General features: G+C 41.2%; 2 protein-coding genes across 2 annotated transcripts; both read left to right on the top strand.

Moving 5' to 3' along the window:
- Nucleotides 1-428: 428 nt before the first annotated feature.
- LOC139456127 (sulfotransferase 1B1-like) lies at nt 429-23,803 on the top strand. The gene is made up of 6 exons (XM_071237660.1): nt 429-607; nt 2,875-3,091; nt 4,359-4,676; nt 7,055-7,158; nt 21,292-21,472; nt 23,202-23,803. Exons 1-6 carry the CDS (start codon nt 581-583, stop codon nt 23,312-23,314), a joined length of 960 nt encoding a protein of 319 aa, XP_071093761.1. The 5' UTR covers nt 429-580; the 3' UTR covers nt 23,315-23,803.
- Nucleotides 15,144-17,069, top strand: LOC139455955 (zinc finger protein ZFP2-like). Its single transcript, XM_071237493.1, has one exon. It carries the CDS (start codon nt 15,144-15,146, stop codon nt 17,067-17,069), a length of 1,926 nt encoding a protein of 641 aa, XP_071093594.1.
- Nucleotides 23,804-24,043: the final 240 nt, after the last annotated feature.

The raw sequence follows: 24,043 nt of genomic DNA, 5'->3' as shown, positions 1-24,043 counted from the left end.
ATTTATTTATTATCACAAACCCTGGTGTATACCAACACTAAAGGAAGCGTCGCATTAATTTCAAGACTTACGGTATTCATTGCACGTCTGTTAGGAAGTCAATATCCGCTACTCGTCAACCTTTTCGTCCTTGACTTCCGTGTCCAGTTAACCCTTAAAATACTGTAGTGTTAATTATAGTTTATTGACACATGTAAGACAAACACAAGCGACTCTTAATAAGAATGAAGGAAATCAATACCCGCTGCTTGTCAATCCGATCAACTTAATTTCCTGTCCTGTTAACCCTTAAATTCCCACAGTGTGAATTATGCGTTTACTAGCAAATATATAACATAAACCCTAGCGGCTCTACACAACAAGCCAAGTAGCGTCCTAATGCTGTATTTAGCCCTAGCCCAGTTTGTTTCGAGCACTGCCGACGTGGACTGGTTAAGCCTTGGTGTCGCACTCTCTCAGTGTACACGGGGTAGAATGGCTAGGACAACATTGCGCGAGGTAGTTTAACCTAGATGCACGGGAGTATATCTTACAGCTATTTCTGTCAGCCCGACACGCTCACACCAAGGCTTGACAGTTTATGCAAGTCACAGATCTGAGAGACAAGGTATGTTATTGAGATAACAACCACGTGTTGTATAACGAAGGGGTCATAAACGCAGCTCAATATATAACCTCATTATACCGTGGTAAAGGGTATAGTGTTTTTTGCATGTTGTGTTGCAAGTATCTGAATTTCTTGATATGATATGGGTCGACATCCATTACACCTGGTTGCTATGGACGCTATGATTGTGTTTACATGGTTACCTTGTGTGATACGAATGTGCTCCGAGTGCTGGTCTTAGCGACATGCCTAACCTGGCATATTGCCATGGTCTAACAGATCGATTGTGGTCACATATAACACGTGGTTTAAATATGTATTATTCATAAACACTTTTTAAAATTTATTTTCATAAAAACGTTTAAATTAAGTTCATAAATTATCACCAGAGGTTGACGAGGCTACACCGTGCGAATGTTCAGCTAGCACGACAGTAAGGGGTGTATATAATAGGTGATAGCTCCCTCACTAATTATGCCAGATAGCTCCCTCACTAATTATGCCAGATAGCTCCCTCACTAATTATGCCAGATTGCTCCCTCACTAATTATGCCAGATAGCTCCCTAACTAATTATGCCAGATAGCTCCCTCACTATTTATCTCAGATGGCTCCCTCACTAATTATGCCAGATTGCTCCCTCACTAATTATGCCAGATAGCTCCCTAACTAATTATGCCAGATAGCTCCCTCACTAATTATGCCAGATTGCATCCCTCACTAATTATGACAGATAGCTCCCTCACTAATTATGCCAGATAGCTCCCTCACTAATTATGCCAGATAGCTCCCTAACTAATTATGCCAGATAACTCCCTCACTAATTATGCCAGATTGCATCCCTCACTAATTATGCCAGATAGCTCCCTCACTAATTATGCCAGATTGCATCCCTCACTAATTATGACAGATAACTCCCTCACTAATTATGCCAGATAGCTCCCTCACTAATTATGCCAGATAGCTCCCTAACTAATTATGCCAGATAACTCCCTCACTAATTATGCCAGATTGCCCCCTCACTAATTATGCCAGATTGCTCCCTCACTAATTATGCCAGATAGCTCCCTAACTAATTATGCAAGATAGCTCCCTCACTAATTATGCCAGATTGCATCCCTCACTTATTATGACAGATAACTCCCTCACTAATTATGCCAGATAGCTCCCTCACTAATTATGCCAGATAGCTCCCTAACTAATTATGCCAGATAACTCCCGCACTAATTATGCCAGATAACTCCCTCACTAATTATGCGAGATAGCTCCCTAACTAATTATGCCAGATAACTCCCGCACTAATTATGCCAGATAGCTCCCCCACTAATTATGCCAGATAACTCCCGCACTAATTATGCCAGATAACTCCCGCACTCATTATGTCAGATAACTCCCGCACTAATTATGCGAGATAGCTCCCCCACTAATTATGCCAGATAGCTCCCTCACTTATTATGCCAGATAGCTCCCTCGCTGATTATGCCAGATTGCTCCCCCACTAATTATGCCAGATAGCTCCCTCACTTATTATGCCAGATAGCTCCCTCGCTGATTATGCCAGATAACTCCCCCACTAATTATGCCAGATAACTCCCTCACTAATTATACCAGATAACTCCCGCACTAATTATGCGAGATATCTCCCCCACTAATTATGCCAGATAGCTCCCTCACTAATTATGACAGATAACTCCCTCACTTATTATGCCAGATAACTCCCCCACTAATTATGCCAGATAGCTCCCCCACTAATTATGCCAGATAACTCCCGCACTAATTATGCCAGATAACTCCCGCACTAATTATGCGAGATAGCTCCCCCACTAATTATGCCAGATAGCTCCCTCACTTATTATGCCAGATAGCTCCCTCGCTGATTATGCCAGATTGCTCCCCCACTTATTATGCCAGGTTGCTCCCCCACTAATTATTCCAGATTTTTTCCCCACTAATTATTCCAACACGCCAGAAACCTATGATTGTGTTTCTAGGTTTGTCATCACCATACCCGTGCTCGTAGGTTTCGCCAAAGTGGTAAACGTCAGAGACCTGCATGACTTCGGGCTTTCCTCCCACATTAAGCTGACACGCCGTGACATAACTGAAATACTGTTAAAAGCGGCGGTAAACCCACGTCTCTCACTTAACGGCAATAATAGCCAGACGGCTTTGTCCATAGGGAATGTTCTAATCCTGGATTTAACATTAGTAGTTACAAACTAGGAATTTTTATAGTTCTCATTAACAGTCTCCTTGTTTCCAAGGCAGGTACCATTTCACCTGTGCGTATTTCTCCACGAACCCAATTACTGCCCTTCCATGTGTGAGACGCCACGACCTGGGGATTACCTCCCCTTGATGGAGTACGATGGGTGTGAGTTCCAGGTGTATCCTGGAGACAGGGCCCTACATACACACATCACACACGTGAGGGATCTGGCAGTGAGGCAAGACGATGTGTTCATTATTGGATATCCATATTCAGGTGAGTGCAGAAAATCAAAGCGCAAAATGAGAGGGAGGGAGAGAGAGAGAGAGAGAGCGAGAGGGGGCGGGGAGGGAGAGAGAAAGAGAGAGAGGGGTGAGGCAGGGAGAAAAAGAGAGAGGGGGCGAAGGAAGGAGAGAGAAGCGAGAGATAGAGAGAGGGAGGGAGGGAGGGAGGGAGAGAGACCGCGAGAGATAGAGAGAGAGAGTGAGGAGGGAGAGAGAGTGAGAGAATGAGAGAGAGGGGGTGAGGGAGGGAGAGAGAGAAAGAGAGAGAGGTGATGATGGAGGGAGGGAGAGAGAGAGAAAGAGAGAGGGGGTGAGGGAGGGAGAGAGAAAGAGAGAGAGGGGTGAGGGAGGCAGAGAGAAAGAGAGAGAGGGGTGAGGGAGGGAGAGAGAAGCGAGAGAGAGAGAGAGAGAGAGAGAGAGAAGGAGGGAGGGAGGGAGAGAACGAGAAAGCTGTGCTGATCGTTTTTGGCACAACTACATGGATGGGGTGGTCTGGTTCGGCGACGTTGTTCATTGCTCATAATATTAATCACTGGTCTGTCTGATCCAGTTCGGACTATTTGCAGGCCGCCCTCATATGGCTGAAGCATTGCTGCCTGTTGCGTTAAACAACAATCACAAAAGCAATATCTATATGTAGAATGTGTGTCCATATATATAATTTGTGTGTGTGTATGCGGAATTTGCTCTGGTATGACATGAACACGTCATATATAACTGAAGTGTTTAAAAATGCTATCAGTCATTGTTAGTCCCCAAATGAACAGTCAACGTATCCCAATCACAACATCAGTTCGATTTTTCAGTTCATTATTTTGTTCGTTGATCGTATATATGACACAATATTCAATAATACAGGATGAAGACAGCCTTTTGTTAGAGCGTTCACACGTCACGCAAAAGCCCGGGTTCGATTCCCACACCGGAACGTAAAACCCTTTCTGCTCACTCACTCAACCCCATCCTCTTAAACACTCGGGGCAGTCCAGAGGGTAAAATATTGACTCGCTACACGAACACCCGGTTCGATTCCCAACATTTGTGCTTGAATGCTTGAAGACCATTTCTGGTCCCCGCGTGATATTGCTGGACTATTGCTAGCAGCGGCGTAAACTCACTCATTCCGAACATTCGGGCTCAATTGCCAACATTGTCGGAAGACCATTTCAGGTGTTCCCTTGCTGTAAAGTGAATAGACTAATACTAAAGCGTCATGAAAACCTAACCACTCACTTAAACACTGCATGTTTCTTCTCCAGGATGCTCTTCATTGTGGAAGATCCTTACCAGCCTCCTGACCCCCGGCTCAGACGACCATCACCGGACTGGTCAGTTCCACCTACTGGACCGTACCACAGCTGACCAGCTCGCTGACCTCCCCTCCCCCAGGCTCCTCCATTCCCACTACCCCATCCGGTTCCTCCCGTCACAGATACTCACCAACAAGCCAAAGATTCTCTACCTCGTTCGGAACCCCAAGGATGTGTGCGTGTCCCAGTACCTCCACACACAGAAGGGGATAGGAGGATGCAGGAGAACCTTTCAGTCTTTCCTTCAGGCATTTTTGAATCATTCCAGTAAGTGTTGATTCATGAACAATGAAAATATTTATTTAATGCAAATAGTCTTATTCCCAGTATAAACTCTTAAAATGTTTATTCATATCAGAAACTCGAGATGCTGTGACACACTTTTCTTCAGATTTGATCAAATAACTGGTTTATGCAATTTTGCCACCTGTCAGTACAGCATAAGATTAAAAAAAGAAGGTTTGATCATATTTTTTTTCGGATAGGAGCAGATATCACGCCTATTTTGCGACTCTGGTTCCCATTTGTACGCGCGTCCTATTTTTTTAATGTGAAGGAAGGGAGACTATACTCATACAGACGTCCTGGTCAAAGGAAGGTACTTGTTCGCGATCAGTTTTTGTATACTCTCCCTGTTGGGTGAATATTTAATGGGATATATATTTGGATTTCTCTTTTGTTTTAAACCAGTTTAATATCTTCGCTGTAATATTGAGGATTTGTTTTCCGATGTTACACAGAACAAATTAAATCAATGAAATTATACATATAATTATTCATTAAACCTAATGTATTTGTTTTGATATTCGCTTCATATAGAGAATAGCAAACCTAGTAATGAATAACATAGCTCACCTTACTGAAAAGAAATTGAGCTTATGCCAACGGCCTGGTTCTCCGGCGTCGTCTTTAAACATCTCCACTTCAGGAACCACTAGAACAATAAAGCTGAATCTTCATGCTTCATCCCATTGATGCTGACAGCTGAAGTTGAAGTTCCTATGGGCCTCCATATAAAAAAACCTGTTCACGGCCTTTTTTGTTCAAAATGTAATTCAGTTGTGTCCATGCAGTTTGAAGTGGAGCCCAACATGCCTGATCCGCTTTTTGCAATATGTTACATTTGTCATCTGACCTCAACATATTTCTACATTCTCTAAATATACATTTCCTAGTACTTTAATAATGTCATCTCTTTAGACATCACTGGACTTATGAAGATAAAACTTAACATATTTCATCTTACCAGTGATTACACCTATATTTGTTCAAGAGCTTCAAATCAGATTTTCAATATGGTCGCCACGGCAGCCATATTGAAACTATGTTATTGAGACATTTTTGTTTAAAATGTAATGAAAATTTGGTGTAGTCAGTAGTGGGGTTTCACAGATGTGCACGTTTGTGTGACAAATGAACCTGTTGAAAAGGTTCAATGTCGCTGTCATAGCAGCTAGTATACTACTCCTCAAACTGGCCTTAGGTTAAAGACAGATTAACCAGAATAATTGTTATTTAAAGTGTCTACACATATACATCATAAACATAATACAACTCCTATACTGTCTAGACCTAGGGGTGAAACGATCCAGCAAGGTCACGATATGATACGTATCAAGATACGTTACACATCGCGATACGCATATGTACTTTAAACCACATGGAAACCTATTGACCTGTAAATATTTCACAGCAGATTCAAAAAGAAAAGCCAGCTGTAGACACGATGTAGTGGCTATATTTACTAGTGAACATGAAACACTGATGACAACTCATTTGCGATATTTGACTGACAAACATGCGGGAGCTTATTAAACAAGAAGTAAGTAATATATTTCAGCAAATGTATCGTTTTGATACAGAAAGAAATGTATCGTAAATCGTATCATCACATGAAAACTTTGTGGTTGAGGCCCTGATTCATATCAGACGTGTTGGATACTGATTGAAAAAAACCTTTTTTATGGCTACTGCGCAGCCACTCCTGTTCTCTTCTTCTCTAAAAGCACTTTTGGATCTTCTTCTTCTCCTCTGCAATTGCCAAACAGAGGAAGATCAACATTGCTATTACGTTTCTCCTAATGATGACATCATATTTTTTTTCAAATTATTGGAATAATATTGTGTTCTTCGTGAACCAATTGGAAGACGTGTGTGGCATTCTCTTTTAAGGCACATAAGCCATTGCATACAGTACATTTAAACGTATACGATAGTACATTCACTCTTAAAAAAGGTGTAAAATGAAGTTACTTGTTTAATATTCGTTAATACTATTATCATGTATTTACGTATTTATGCAGAAACTATTTGAAAAGCAATGCTGACATCCACTGATGTTGATACTGATTTTGTTGACATTTAAAAGCTGTTGGCTACATATCCAGGTGAGCTACGAAACCGTGGCACTATTTTCAAATTCTCTGAAAATCAAGTATACAGGAAAATATGGAATATAGCACAATGATCAGTGATGAAATTTCACATCACCTGAACGGTATCATGTAAGAAGATGTGCAGAGAAATACTGTAAGTCAGTACGACTGTATCTCATATGTCTTATTTCTTAATCAGCTCGTCATTTACCTGTTCATTAATCCTGTCTTAAAGTTCATGATGTGTTCATAAAGTTCTTGACGTTGCAGCTGGATATGACGGGTGGTTCCACCATGTGAGGCAATATCAGCAGGACTCTACTGGGCATCGAGATCTCCTGGTCCACACACTCCGTTTTGAAGACACCCAAGCGGTAGGATCCAATGTGTATTAATGTAAACTGCCGGGCCAAAAACGCATCTTATTGAAACAAGAACGTCATTAGTCTGAATACAGTAACCGAAACACTGCACACTTAGGTCCAAAACACAACCATGATACTCGTATCAAATACACCACCATGGAATACTAGTAACCATTTCTTGTTAGTTTCAGTTTTAGCCCCCATCACACATGGGTCCATACTTTCTTTGTCCTGCAGAGTATTTATGCATCTAACACGTTGTTAAGAATGACAGGGGGCACGGGTGGCCCAGTCGTCTAAGGCGTCGGGATTCGCTGTGCAGAGTTGCGTCCCTTGGGTACGCCAGCAACCTATGATTGTGGGTTCGAATCCCGGTTCGTCCCGATTATGTTTCTAGGTTTGTCAGCACTATACCCGTGCTCGTGGGTTTAACCGAAGAGGCAAACGTGCGAGACCTGCATCACTTCGGGCTTTCCCCCCACATCATGAGATCCGTAAAGATTCCGGGGTAGAATAGGTCTTCAGCAACCCATACATGCCGGAAAAGGCGACTATGCTTGTCGTAAAAGGCGACTAACGGGATCGGGTGGTGAGGCTCGCTGACTTGGTTGATACATGTCATCGATCCCAATTGCGTGGATCGATGCTCATGATGTCAATCACTGGATTGTCGAGACTCGAGACTCGAAAGACAGAGACATGTCTACCACAAAACCGCAAAATTATTTTGAGATGTCTCGAGAATACAACAAGACTTCTCGTCAGATGCCATTTTAATGAAACGAGTTGACTTTCATTGATATCTGGGAATGTTCGCGAGTTGTTCCCTGGATGTGTTGTATGCCCTGGAAAAATATGTTATGTAACAAATAAAAGAATGTACGGCCTCCCTATGAGAAAAATTGTCATATCTTGAACTAGTGACCCAAGCAGTTCTCGGGCTCTGACAAACTATCTAATGGTATGTTAGTATTATTTTCCCTTCTTTCTGTACATGCCGTTAATATCACTTGTCTGCAAAGAATGTTCCCTGGCACTTTGGCCAACTCAACACAGACCTGGCGTGACGAGAAGACACAAAACAGTCGCATTATCCCTGTTATGTAAGACAAAATGGCCCTAAAAGGCTTCCGAATATGTCACTGCTTCGGCCACAATTTTAAATCCACCGACAGACAAAAACTCTTTGGCGTGTTCCGGTTCGTAATTTACCATGACTGCTTTGTGGTCGTGTTAAGTCATTCGTTATTTATGTGGGAGATTATGTCCACTATCAAAGATGACATGTGACAATGCAGGCTGATATACTCATGGACAGCGAGAATCAGACTACCATGGCCAGGCTGCTAGGGTGGGAATTCAGGGGAATTACTTTGTTTTTTAATCAAGCAGGTAGACTGAGTGAGTGAGTCACTCGTATGGTGCTGCCAAACCTAGGGACATAATCAGGGCGAATTGGGGTTCGAACACGAAGTCATAGGTTTCTAGAACCCGAGGACGCAACTACAGCAGGCAGTGGTTACCGGCCTAGAAAGCTATGTCAGCAGTAGAGGTTACCTGAAGGTCCTGAGTTTCACGTGTTCTTCGTGAATATGAACCCTGCAACCAGAAGAAAAAACCCATTATTTATCGAGTCAGTTGAGCTGTAATGGTGATCAAGATTATTCCACTTTAAAAAATACTTGCATGCACGTATATGTGTGTGCGTGCGTGCCTGTGTGTGTGTGTGTGTGTGTGTGCGCGCGCGCGTTCGTCCGAACTAAAGGCGGTTCTATAGTCCTAACCTACTGAGATACCATGCCGCTGTTTAACATTGATACCCAACTCGGACATAGTATACTGACTCCGAGCCGACCAGTCATTGTTTTAGGCCGTTAATGCCGAACGTCAAGTACCATCTTTTAACGTCTTTTGGTATGACGCGCGGGATCAAACCACCGACCTGCCGCTGCCCGGGCATACGATGTATCCGCTAGACCACAGGGGCCGTCCCGGAGTCAGGACATGGCAATAACATCACCAGGTCACAAGGTAAGTGAGAATTTCTTTCTCTCTATCTCTCCTTTCTGGATCATCTGAACTCTGTAGGTCTTGAATGTTGTAAAATAGTCATACACACGACGTCAGATATATAAATCTACAAGCGGTTACGCTTCTAGTACACCCATCCTCAGCGCGTCCGACTACATGCACGGGAATTGTCATGTCTGAAGAAAAGAGCCTTGGCAAACCTTCTTTACGAATGACCTTCAATGTGTCCTTGACCTCAAACGTTGGTCACTCGTGAGCCTTTCTAGTTTCAACGAAGTTTCATTGATCTTCAGTAAATGAGTATCTAGTTAGTCGCTTTTTAAGGCATGACCTTTAGGATAACCCTTGAACTTTGATATAAATGACCCGTGTCTTCAAAGCAGTTCTGAGAGTTTTCAAAGAGATATTTGGGATACGATACCTGACTGGCGTCTATGAGCACCACGTGTTTCAACAACAAAGTGCAACGGTGGCCACTGTTCATGGGGATGCTTAATAAGAGAGCCAAGGGTAGTCAAGTCTGAAACTAAAAGGATTGCTAACATACCAAGCTTGCTGGTTCGTTATAGCTCTATCATGTTATCTGGCTTCATTGTAGTGGTTGCTTCAAACAATCAGTTGAGCTCATGAAAGGAAATGCGGTCTATCCACAGGAGCATTTCCAATAACAGCTGAATATTTGTATTACCTATTACCTGTTGGAATTGCGGAATTGCCTGTGATTTTTGTTTGTGTTTTTTTTTTTCAAATATCAAAATACATTCTACATTTTATTGAATCAATGCTACATTTCAAGTGTACTCCCGAGCAGAGATTGTGGGATTTGGGGTATCAAATCTGTTTTATGTGATCCATCTGTACAGTTTTATCTTTGTTCTGAAACACGGATATTTGCGACTCATTTCTATTGAGTGAGTGAGTGAGTATTGTTTTACGCCGCTTTTAGCAATATTACAGCAATATCACGGCGGGGGACACCAGAAATGGACTTCACACAATGTCGGGAATCGAACCCGGGTCTTTGGCGTGACGAGCGAACGCTCTAACCACTAGGCTACCCGACCGCCCCTCTCATTTCTATTGAAATAGCTTCCCGAATCCCGCGTACACAAAGGTTGGCAGCCTCATGAATGTGAACTAAAATGTGCAACCAGAACTTTTCGCACGTACACTTCGCTCTTTGGCGACTCGGTGTTATGAAATGCTTGGCAAATATACGTGAGCAGGCGTCTTTGTAAATATATTTTAATGTATTTAGTCATTTATTTAGTCACGGATATATGTAAACAAGAGCTCATCAAAAAAAATATGTCCGTGATTTATCTAAATAGCATCACATATTGATCAAAATTCCTGTTGACACTTGAAAAAATTATGAAAAACATTTTGAAAAGATTGGTCAAGTTGGAATCGAACTTGAAAACTCTTAGCAACAAATGACTGGTGGGATATTTAGAGTTACTTCCCTTTGACCCCAACTCTATCTCAGCGCGTAACACTGTCTTTTGCCTCCTATTGTCGCACGGGTGATCGCTGTGAGGAGCTTTGAGAAAAAACAAAGCTCGAAGCTTGACTCTTTCACACGATGTGTTCATTGGAATCATTTATCTCCTGACGCAGTAACATGGTAGGTATACATGTTTAGAAAGATGAATGGAAATGATATAGATATACCCTACCGCTCGACCCGATAAGTTACCTGACTTTCCCCAAGCGTTTACAAAGAGTGAAGCCTTTTTTAAGATTGCAATCAGCATGATTAGTCAGAGAGGTCTCGTTTGGCCCGAGTTTGTTTGTTATTAGTTTCATGGTCATATTCATGACACCTCCGGGTATGTTTCTAACTCGATACGGATTATTTGCGGACCGAGGTTACTTTTTGAAAGTGCAGTAGGTTGTTACTTTTAAAATCGTCTTTTACCCCATCTGTGTGCCCCGTGAGAACCTATTGGGTTCATGTAACAAATGTTATATTTGGGATAGCCTAACACTTTCTTAGTAAAGATTAGGTGCCTCACTCTGGCAGTGTGGGTTGGAATCCCGGAGAATCTTTGCTTTACTAAGAAAGTGTTATGCCAAATAAAACATTTGTTACATTTAACCAGAGACCATATATCGGTATATGGTCTCTGATTTAACCACTTTCTAAATTGCATTGTGTGTTCACTGTTGGGTTCTGTTCTACACACACCCGAAGATAGGGAGAAATTCCGCAGTGGCGAACGAAACGTGTTTGTCAACATTCTGGAATATTTTTAAATGAATACCTATTTTGAATGTTGATTGTGTACCGCATGTTTTTATTTATCAGTATCCTGTTGATACTAAGGCGATACACCCACTGTGAGATCCGATACGTATCAAGATACCTTACTCACGATGGCTCATGATCTGTGGTGCGTAAGCCTTCTTTTTCAAAGATGGCCAAATATACCTGGCACACTGATGATTGACAGTTGGCAGTGTGAAGTATGGCGCAATGGATGAAAATATTTATATTTTTACTATTAATTTGCGCTACTGATTAGTGGAACAGCTATTAAAGCAAACATTTAAGGTCAGAATCGATATTTTTTACTTCGTGTGCGACTGTGATCGATACTTGTATCGAGAAGTAAAAAATCACGATGCACCGATGCATCAGTGTATCATCCCACCACTAGTTGATACCCAGGATAAAGTTCGAATTAAAATAATGAAATTGAATGATTTCATGTTAACCATCCAACTCCCCACTCTATATAGAACCAGCTATCCGAGAGGGTCATACTGTAGGGTCATGGCTTGACTGTCAGATCCCATTGTGGCTCTCGGCTAAGAATCATTGGGAGTGTTCACCTACTCTACATATGTACTGTACCTATCACGTCTTATTGGTTTGTGATTAATGTAATCATGGAAATACAGCTGAATCTAGTAAAGTTTATTCTTGTCTCAGGAGGTAAGATCCTTGTGTACCTGGTCATTTAGAGACTCACATATACATAAGAGTAATAGAGATAATGCACAAATAACCCTGTCACAAGTTCTAGCAGGTAAATGTTTGGGCACTAACTGGGTAACTTTTATATCTGAAATCAACTGAAGACCATATTCAGGCACCAAAATGAGCACCAATATCAAAAGTTCATTGTCAACACAGGTACTTCAGAATTGTACCCCAGGTAGCGTTCTGTATACACAAATATACCCCACGTAACTTTCTGTAGGAATTGTATGGTATTAAGAATACTGCACGCTTGCAGCATATTGCACACAGGACTGAGACCGGGTTCATGCATTGTGAAATTTGTGTTCTGTATACACAAATATACCCCACGTAACTTTCTGTAGGAATTGTATGGTATTAAGAATACAGCACATTTGCAGCATATTGCACACAGAACTGAGACCGGGTTCATGCATTGTGAAAATGGTACTGTAAATATATTGCCAAGCTAGGGTACATTTGTGTATACAAAAAGATATCTGGTAGTACCCGTGCCCACAACAAGGCCAACAGCCAAAGTTAGTAGTACCTCAGACTAAATATTCAAGAAGTAACTGAACAATTATTGCCTGGAGGCCAGAGGCCATCATTTACCTGATACTCAGCCTATTACTTTAGTACAGGCATAGTTGGAGGTATGACTTGACAATAACTATGCTAAATATACAATGATAGCTGTCATGACCAACCTTAAGATCCCACCTATGATGTGTCGGAATTTGCATGAGGATGTCTTGGATCTGTATCGAGCAATCAGTGGTTCCCATTTGACAATTTCTCCTGCCTTGGCTCAAATCTTGGTAAGGCTGTAATCCAGGTTTGACCCTGTAAATGTATATCTTGTCAGGTAACACATACATGGCAGAACAATGTTTTGTTTGTTGTTTAATGACACTGTCTCAGTGACACACTCAGCAATATTCAAGCTACCTTCGATTAATCAAGTCTGGATCAGACAATCCAGAGAGTGATATCATTAGCGTTGATACACACAATTGGGATATGAAACAATCAAACAAGTCACCGAGTCTGACCACCAGATCCCAACCAGGCATGGGTTGCTGAAGACATATTCTAACCCAAATCTTCAAGGGCAGCAGTACAGAAAGGGTAGGGAAGGATTGTTCAGTTGAAATGTCATGACAAACTCTGAAGTGAAACTGTCAATTTACCTAGGTCTAACTATTTTTGAGTCAAGGGACACTCAGTGAAAATTTTGAGGGGTCCAAGGCAGTCATGCACATGCTGAGAACCCTTCAACCTGTATCATGTGTATCTTTGAGGTTTCAATGTTAATTGGAATAAAATCAACCACAAACACGCTGAACATTGAGTGTATTTCTTATCAGAATATATATGTTAGTTATACCATGTATATGTATCATGCTTACAATGGTGATGAAAAAATGTGAAATGGCAACATTCCAAAAGACATACCTATATTTGTCCCTGAGAACTCACTATGTTACTCTCACTGATTTGAAATTATTCTGTTTTGGGACAGGTGGTACACTCAGTTGGAAGCATTTGTTATCACAGTTAATTGTTCTCACTCAATTCACTTCTCCTAGCGACCCATGAAGATCTGGGGTAGAATACGTCTTCAACAGCCCATACTTGCCGTAAAAGGCGACTGTGCTTGTCGTAGGAGGCAACTAACAGGATTGGGTGGTCAGGCTGACTTGGTTGATGCATGTCATTGTAACTCAATTGCGTGGATCGATGCTCATGATGTCAATCACTGTATTTTGTGGTCCAGACTTGATTATTTACAGACCACTGTCATATAGCTGGAATATTGCTGAGTGCGGCGTTAAACAACAAACAAACAAACAAAACAACCAGACACTGAGGACATTGTGGGGACCAGGATTAAGATAACATCAAGGCAACCCATATAATTGGCAGTCTTGTAGCCCAGCTTGGTCACTTGATTGATTGTGTTACATTGTACCCTTATAGGGAGTGAGGCAGGAATCAACAATGCACTTGATTCTTTTTGTACGTGGGATTCAGGGGTCTATATAGTTTGTTTGTTTGTTCTTTAACACTGCACACCCCAGCTATATGACGGCGGTTTGTAAATAATCGAGTCTGAGACAAGACAGTCCAGTGATATATATCATGAGCATCGATTCATGTAATAGAGATACGATGACAAGCATCATCATGTCAGCAAGCCTGACCACCCAATCTCGTTTGTAACCTCTTACAACAAGCATGGGTAGCTGAAGATCTATTCTAACCTTGATCTCCAAGGGTAGATTCTTTATAGATGGTCTTCGCAGTGTCTGTTCCATTTGTGCAAATACAATTAGTACCTGGTATGAGGTTAAACATTAAAAAAAATAGCAATAATGTTGTAGGTAAGAAAAATCAGTGATATATGATATATTTTTCATTAATTTAACTGCAAATCGCACCCTATATTACCTAGAAATGTTTTCAATAGAATTTTCTCGGTTACTGCTACATAAACCAAAAACATTACTTGGGGTAATTAAACATGATTAAACATGTGATCTTGTGTTATCATGTACCTACAGTCTTTATTCATGCTATCAGTGACTAGTTACTCCTGACAAGAATCAATTATTTAATTTGTTCCTCTGGTGAGCGGTGGGGTAGCTTAGTGGTTAACATGGTTAAAGCGTCCGTTGTCAGGCCCGGGTTCAATTCTCCACATGGGTACAGTATGTGAAGCCTATTTCTGGTGTCCCCCACCAGAACGTTGCTGGAATATTGTCAAAAGCGTCATAAAACCACACACTCTTACTCACTCTCTAGCTGGGGTATTTCTGCAATGTAACTTACAACTTGTTATCATGTCAATATCATAATAATATACTTCTGTGGTTCCTTTTCAGTTTTAAGCTGGTTTCATGAGTGGAGCTGAACCAACTTAAGAAGATGTGTGAAGGAAAACACATCTTTGAAGTTCACGCTAGATACTTAAGGCAGTAATATCCAAAACATGGAAAAACAAGGTCCAGTACACATCCGTGACACTATTAGTGACCAGAAAACTGGACATTCTGGATGTGTGGGAGAACTTCTAGAAACAAGTCCAGTACAGATCAACAACTCTATCAGTGACCAGAACACTGGATGTGAGGGAGAACTTCTAGAATCAAGTCCAGTACAGATCAACAACTCTATCAGTGACCAGAACACTGGATGTGAGGGAGAACTTCTAGAATCAAGTCCAGTACAGATCAACAACTCTATCGCTGACCAGAACACTGGATGTGTGGGAGAACTCCTAGAAACAAGTCCAGTACAGATCAACAACTCTATCAGTGACCTGAACACTGGACATTCTGGATGTGTGGGAGAACTGCCAGAAACAAGTCCAGTACAGATCAACAACTCTATCAGTGACCAGGACACTGGATGTGTGGGAGAACTGCCAGAAACAAGTCCAGTACAGATCAACAACTCTATCAGTGACCAGGACACTGGATGTGTGGGAGAACTGCCAGAAACAAGTCCAGTACAGATCAACAACTCTATCAGTGACCAGGACACTGGATGTGTGGGAGAACTCCTAGAAACAAGTCCAGTACAGATCAACAACTCTATCAGTGACCAGGACACTGGATGTGTGGGAGAACTGCCAGAAACAAGTCCAGTACAGATCAACAACTCTATCAGTGACCAGGACACTGGATGTGTGGGAGAACTGCCAGAAAGGAGCCATCCTAGGGAACATGAAGCAAGGCGGCATGAGTGTACGGAGTGTGGGAAAAGATTTAAAAGATCAGGACACCTAAAGACACACATGTTGTGTCACAGCGGAATCAAGCCTCATGAATGTATTGAGTGTGGGAAAACATTCTCACAAACCAGTAACTTACAGATACACATGCTCAATCACAGTGGACTCAAGCCTTATGAATGTACAGTGTGTGGGAAAAAATTTAAACAGACAAGTAACTTACAGAATCACATGCTGTATCATAGCGGAGTGAAGCCGTACGCGTGTAAAGTGTGTGGGAAGAAATATACACAATCAAGCAACTTGAATACTCACATGGTCAGTCATGGCGGAGTCAAGCCCTTTGAGTGTACAGACTGTGGGAAAAAGTTCATACAATCGGCCCATTTACTTCGACACATGATTGTTCACAGTGCGGTCAAATCTAACTTGGTGTGTATGGAATGTGGGAAAACATTTGGACTTCCGCATAATCTTAAGAAACACATGAGGAGTCACAGTACTATTAGGCCTTTTGGGTGTAGTGAGTGTGGAAAGACTTTTACAGAATCGGGTGACCTGCAGAGACACATGATGTGTCACAGGACAGATGAGCCTTTTGAGTGTAAAGAGTGCGGGAAAAGGTTTAGACAAAGAGGTAACCTACAGAAACATTCAAAGTGTCACAGTGGTGTCAGGTCGTTTGTGTGTGGTGAGTGTGGGAAAGCATTTGCAAGATCAGGTAACCTGCAGGAACACATGAAGGGTCACAGCGGAGTCAGGCCATTTGAGTGTGGGGTTTGTGGGAAAGCCTTTGCACGTTCAATTAAGCTGCAAATACACATGAGGAGCCACACTGGTGAAAAGCCTTGTAAGTGCAGTGTGTGTGGGAAAGGGTTTACGGAAAAGAGCAGCCTGAATGTACACATGAAGCGCCACAGTGGCGTGAAACCTTTTCAGTGTTGTGAGTGTAGGAAAGCGTTCACAACATCCGGGCAGCTGCAGATGCACATGAGGAGCCACAGTGGAGTCAAACCTTACAAGTGTGATGAATGTGACAAGACATTTACAGGATCAAGTAATCTTCAGACACACAAAAGGCGGCATCACAGCGGAGTTAAGTCATTTGAGTGCGATGTGTGTGGGAAAGTATTTAAGAAATCAGGATTCCTGGAGAGACACAAAAGACACAAACACAGTTGACATGGTCCATAGAAGGATATAAATGTGGTGTGAGGCTTGGACGCCCTGCATTACCATCTCAACATTTTGTTCTTACTGAGGGACCGGCCATTTGATAATTGGTATCTGGTCTTGATTTTTTGTTTGAGACCAAATAAATTTTAGCACACTTTATCAAGACCCACATTTCATTCAAATTATAAACATATTAACCACATCCTGTATGGCTAGTTAAATGTTTTTGTTTGTATAAACTAAGGTAAAAAACACAAATTCCAGTATTTTCTGAATCAAATTATTATTGTTTAAAGAAAAATCCCAACACACCTTGGTTATCTAAGGGATATCATATCATGTGTATCTCCTTCATTGCCTTTAGAAATATTTTTGACACTTTGTCTGTCGTGTCAATGGTCAATTTCATCCTCAAGGTCATGGATTAAAAACGTTATTAAACACCAAGCATGACCAAGAAAGCTGAGGTGCTCATTGGATATGTAGTAATTGTGTACTGCCAAACTAGAAGTGGACTTACTGTTGGTCAAGGACATATACATTTCATGCCTACATGTAAAATGTGTAAGGTCATTCATAAAGAGCTTTTGCCATTTCTCTAAAACACCTGATATTTCTAAAACTTATCATGTAGTGTTTGTATTATTTTAATACTTATCAAAGTCATGTATGACAAGTGATTCTTCTGTCATGAATATCAGTTGTTAATCATGGGGATCTACATTCTACTACGTAACGTCCATAACGTTGATCGATAATTTGGACCCCAAAGATGGCGTTGTAGCGAGGGATCACTGTACTATTATTGTATGCAACATTGCATTGCTGCAATGAATTCCTCCTGGGGACATCATATTTGGCTGATGTGTTGGTATCCTTGGCCTTGTTCTTAAAATAAATGTAGCTGATATTGAAGGTCAACCCCTATCTCCACAAGCACATGGTTCAACACACAAGAATTCTTTACTGCATTTGGATGAAATTTGGTCCATATACTTCTGGTGGTCATTGAGGGTCAAGGTCACTTAAATGGTCATTCATTGGTTTTTTCAGATTCTTCATATACTTAACTCAGCCCCTGTGTTGATGTCTGTACAAACTAGCACCATAGTTTTACAGGGTTCCAGGTAATAGTTTGGGCCATTGAGTGTTAATGTCGCTTTTAACAGTATTCCAGTTATATCACGACTTGTCAGCTTAATGTGGGAGGAAAGCCCGAAGTGATGCAGGTCTCTGACGTTTACCACTTTGGTGAAACCCATGGGCACGGATATGGTGCTGACAAACCTAGAAACATCATCGGGGAGAACCGGGATTCGAACCCACAATCATAGGTTTCTGGTGTGCCCAAGGGATGCAACTCTGCACAGCGAATCACAGTGCCATAGACAACTGGGCCACCTATGCCCCCGTTTACCAACAAGCTATTATTCACATATTTGATAGTTTTCTTTGGTAACCCAGGATATCTGTAGTCCTTTGATTCCAGTCAGTTGGGTATTTTTACACCAATGAGTACTGTAGACATTTTTTCATACAATATTGATTAAAATGTTTCAGGTGACTTCTAATTTGCATCATGTGCAACACCTCTACAACCCACAACAGCCATGACAATGATATGCATGAAGTACCCTTTTATAATGTCGATGCATTATTCACAGCAGTAGAATTTAATGTATCTGTGCTTTCAATCAGTGAACTAACAATCTGTGATGAAATACAGGAACAGGGGTTGAAAAGGATACATTAGGTTAAAGTGCAAAGTGTTATCACATGGTTATATAATTGGGTTTAAAAAAAAAAATCATGCATATTTTTTGCAAAAAAAAATTTAATTGTTCACTGGTTAATTGTTTTGCTTATTTTACATACATGCACAGGTTATCTTGGGTTCTGTGTCAACTAGAAGTAATCAAGCCATTGATGGACTGAGATTGAGGGTCAAGGTCATCCTTTTAAAAGAAGCTGGAGCCTTGAAGGGACTTAACATGCTTAAAAGTGTACGTTGTTAGACAAACTGGACATATCGATGGGTTAACGCAGCAAGGTGAAGGTAGTCAACAAAGTGTGAACTGACACATGGCACCTTGTTTCATTGAAAGTCACCAAGTCCATTCAAAACTGACTGCATTCAGCTTGTAATGAATGTGCATTGCTTGACAACAATAAGTAAGGGTGACAGGACAAATTATCACAATTCTGAATCGCTGATCATGATCATGATCTGGAAGCCAGAGTTTGTCTTTTTCTGCATTTGAACATGGCAGTGCAGCATAATATACTTGGAAATCATCAGGGATAATTTTCCTTTTTCAAGGAATCTAAGATCTTTATTCTTTGCTTCTGATATTGGCAGTTTAGATTTGTAGCGTAATATCGATAATCAAGATCTATATAATGTGATAAAACGATTCTTACATCGCGAAGTGCATGAAATCACGTGAGCACCTTGATTAAAAACATTGAAATATTTAGAAGATATCTGTTGAGTTAGCGGTGCACATGCTTTGCAAATCCTCCAATCGACCGAAATCTACATGACAGTTTGCGAACCGGATTTCGATTTCTGAGCGCTATTTTGATTGGACTATGCATAGACTCGTTAGTCCAGCCAAAATGTAACTCCATAATACCAGCCTAGTTCGGCAAGGGTGGAAACTGGACTCTTATAGTCAGTTAACTCCCATGCCTCGTGAAGATGAGTAAAGACATACTCACTTACTCATTAGCTGAACTTGTTTACTGGACTCTGGTTTCTGACTCATGGTTTCCTTGGGAATACTGGACACTGAAATTATTGCCATTTCTGTTTGTGTTGAAGGTATTATCATGATGTTGATTTTAGATCTTAAAATTCATATTTGTCCAATTTGTTCCTGATTACTTCATGATACAGAAAATCAGGGAATTCTGATTGTGGGTTTTACGTGCAATATACTTTGTCAACATTGTGAGGTTGTTATCGGATCATTGTATTGTCATTGTACCTTCTGTATCATGTCATGTGACCTTGTGCACCAGCTATTTGTCTGTTCTATCAGCTATAGTGACACTGTCATTGATATTGATTGTTAATTTGAATACACGTTTTTGATCATACCAACCTGTTGTGTCTTTTCTTTTTGCTTTTCAGGCATTATTTTAGTTGGTAAGATTCAATCTATCTTTTTTACATCGTAACAGCTAACACTATTTAAAATTAAAGTTTTCGAGGTTATGTCATTGCTTGCTTGCCTGATGTTGTCTCCCCAGAGACCTATTATGGTACTGTGGTTCTGATCTAGCAAATGGTGTGCTGGTTCTTGAAGAGAATTAGTCAACCAGAACACAAGAGACTTATGTACACGAAAGATATCTGGGTTGATGGTTAAGATAATATTTCTGATGACAGTACCTGCATGACGATGGTGTTAGAATATACACAGAAATGATTCATCTTATCTCAAGTTGTTAACTGACACCAATTCTTCACATGATATTGTACCATTGTGCTCTGATTCTTATGAATATGCGGTTAAATCTAAGGAACTATCTACCAATGTAATTTATTATGTAGTTTATAAACAACTATTCAATTTTATCCGTAAATCTTTTTAAATCTTTATTTCTAAAATGTAAAATTTTCATATACATTTGTCAACTATTTGCAACGACAGCATGCCAAAATTGTTTATCTTAATGATTTTAAAGCTATTTATGGCCGTTACAGAGTCGTTATTGTTCAAAATGTAATGAAATTAGGTGTCAGTGCCATTTTCTTTGTGATATTATATAATTATATTATATATTGTGTTTGTGTATATTTTTACTTTGACCTGATCTTAGCACTTCGACCAATATGGCCGCCATTAAGTAAGGCTTTTGGTCTGTAAGTGTGAATGTTAATGTCACTTTTTTTCGGAAACAGTCGAGTTTTCTACCTGAACTATATATACATACAGAAGGGGGAAATTAACATAGTACGGATAGTCCTGTACGGAGGCGTCGCAGTTTGGCATACAGGGTTGCACCCAATAGGCGTGCAAGAAACCTATGACCGTGGGTTCGAATCCAAGTTCGCCCTGAATATTTTTGTAGGTTTGTCCGCACCATACTAGGAGTGATAATCATCACTTTCCTCCCACATCAAGCTGACGTGTGGTGATGTAACTGAAATACTCTTCAAACTATCCGTAAACCGAATTCACATCTCATCTGAATTTTAATGCCTCGATTATTTCGACAGAACCCCTACAAACAAACGCGAGGTCTGTGCAAGTTTCTGGATCTTGACATGGATGAAGAAGCTATAGGCGACATGGTGGAGGCGACCTGTGATACCAGCAAAATGCAGCCAGCTAAACGTGTAAAGACGGAGGCCCACTGTGACGGCATGCCCCTCACGTCAGACATGTACGACACCGAGGGTGAGTTACTGATTTAATAATGACATACGCCACCCGAGCAAGTCTGAGCTTCTCCGGGCGTACTCACCATGTTTTCCAAAGGGGATTAAACTCTCTCAGCATCAGTGTTCAATGCAAAGGCGCGATTGCACAAGCTGGGCTGATTTCCCCCCAAAGTCCTTAAACCAAAGGCGCAGACATCTCGATAACATATCACCTGCACATTCGTATTAACACGACCAAGAAACTGACTAAAGTTTCGCCATGGTTTAATTATAATAAAGTTGATTCATCAAGAAGATTAAAATAGATAGCTGAAATACTGAGAGTAACGAAAACATATCCACTGGACTGTATGACAACTTTCTAATAGTCAACATTCCCTTTATGACGATCAATATGCCATCAGCTTCAGACTTTGGTCTCAACATTTCACACCTTTCGAGGTACAATCAAACATGCTCTTTCTTCAAACACTTCAAAAAGACGTTAAAAGATGGCACTTGTTGTTACCCTCTCTAGCGCTCGGCATTAGGGGCTAAAACAAGGACTAGTCGGCTCGGAGTCGGAGTATATTGTTTCTGAGTGGGGTGTTCATGTTAAACTGCCGCAGGGTATCTCAGTCCGTGGGCTAGCACTATAAATCGGCATGAGTCCGGACTAGTACAAGCAGCCACACCCACACGCGCATACACGTCGCTTTATAAGTGCAATAATCTCGGGCGCGACGTTAAACCCCATTTCACCTCACCTCAATGACTTCAATGGGCGACTTCTGTTTAAGAGTTGTTTGATCAGTGTTACAACATTCAAGGCCTGAGTGACGCTTTCATTATGTCTCATGGTTGAGCAAACTTTCAAATTTGATGCGTCAGTGACAAAACTGATGTCCAATGCAAGTCCCTTTTTTAAGGGAAACAGTTGATTGGCCTTTGCATGTGCTTGTAGCATGTGCCATTGGTTGGGGAAGATAAGCCCATCCTTTCGCGAACACCTGGTATCATCACCATATGATAGTGATTCATATACACATGCTTATGGTAATTTCGGAATTGCACATTGTACACTATTTCTTATGATTATGGAATGTGGATTATTGTCGCTGTTGTTCAGATACTAATATACATAGTAGAGTGTAATTAATAACGTCGCAATGGCGAATCCGAGTCTCTAAAAACTTGTAGTCAGAGCCCTTTGAAATGGGGATGGGGTTGTCTGGACCTGTCACGTTGCGTGTCATCGTACCCTACGGATATCAATACCATACCATCACTGGATGGTGAGGTGAGGTGAAATGGGGTTTAACGTCGCGTCCAAGATTATAGCACTTTTATAGCGACGTGCATGTACGTGTGTGTTTGTGTGGCTGCTTGTACTAGTCCGGATTGATGCCGATTTATAGTGCTAGCTCACTGAGATACCATGCCGCAGTTTAACATGAATACCCCACTCAGACACAGTATACTGACTCCGAGCCGACCGGTCCTTGTTTTAGCCCCTTAATGCCGAGCGCCAGGCAGGGTAACAACAAGTACCACCTTTTAACGTCTTTTGGTATGACGCTGCCGGGGATCGAACCAGACAGGGTACACTGGTTAGCCTTACCCAGATGGGGTATATATACAGGCGGCTCTGTTATGGCAACAATATTGCTGTGGAGACAAACAAGAACCATAATTAAGAATGTTGATTCAGTCATATGTGTGCTACCGACGATGCGTCTTGCTGATTCATTGTTCATGCGTTGTAGGTCAGGTAGGAGAATGGAAGAACTGGCTCACAGTGACACAAGACGAAGAATTTGACGACGCAATAAGAGAGCATTTGGATGGAACGGGGCTTGAACTTAGATGTTCTCTGTGATAATGTCAGACGTGGGATACCGGGTTCCAGTTGGTCTCCAGTAACCAATGCTGATCATTAAAGGCGACCAAATGGATGAGGTCATTGAGTGTTACCATACCAGAGTGAGTGAGTGAGTTGGGTTTAACGACGCTTTTAACAGTATTCAAGTTTTATCGCGGCGTGTCAGCTTAATAAGGGAGGAAAGCCCGAAGTGATGCAGGTCTCAGACGTTTACCACCTCGGTGAAACCTACGAGCACGGGTATGGTGTTGACAAACCTAAAAACATAGTCGGGGCGAACCGGGATTCGAACCCACAATCATAGGTTTCTGGCGTGCCCAAGGGACGCAATACCATACCAGAAGGCGTGGGTCCTTGCTCATAATATCAATCACGTTTTCGTCCTTTGCTGGAAACTGTGTCAACCTGAACTGAAACTAGTTTCATCAGTGTGTGCAATGCATCTATACAGCTCCTCTAATATTTCTTCTTTGATAGGCATTTAGAAGTTGGAGTACTAAGTAAGGATAAGAATTTATGGATGAATGTAATAAAGAAGTTGTTCATCCATAAATTCTTATCCTTACTTACTCCTCTAATATTGTGTATAAACACTTGGATTTTAAATGTTTTAGCTTAAAATATATTTCGTATTTTTCTTTTGAAATGCAAAAGTTGATAAGATTTGACATCTCTGCATGATTCGATAACACACACGTTTATGTAAACACATAAACACGTGTAGAT

Source organism: Haliotis cracherodii, unplaced genomic scaffold (genome assembly GCF_022045235.1).
Source record: "Haliotis cracherodii isolate W230 unplaced genomic scaffold, xgHalCrac1.p SCAF_11, whole genome shotgun sequence".
Taxonomy (NCBI): Eukaryota; Metazoa; Mollusca; class Gastropoda; order Lepetellida; family Haliotidae; genus Haliotis; species Haliotis cracherodii.
This window is presented reverse-complemented; position numbering and strand designations above follow the sequence as displayed.

What these genes read in the sequence shown, in the direction of transcription:
- LOC139456127 (XM_071237660.1), top strand. Translation starts at nt 581, where the DNA reads ATGCAAGTCACAGATCTGAGAGACAAG. An exon ending in TATTGGATATCCATATTCAG is followed by an intron (nt 3,092 to 4,358) that starts GTGAGTGCAGAA and finishes TTTCTTCTCCAG; the next exon opens with GATGCTCTTCATTGTGGAAG. An exon ending in GTTTTGAAGACACCCAAGCG is followed by an intron (nt 7,159 to 21,291) that starts GTAGGATCCAAT and finishes TTATTTCGACAG; the next exon opens with AACCCCTACAAACAAACGCG.
- LOC139455955 (XM_071237493.1), top strand. Translation starts at nt 15,144, where the DNA reads ATGGAAAAACAAGGTCCAGTACACATCCGTGACACTATTAGTGACCAG.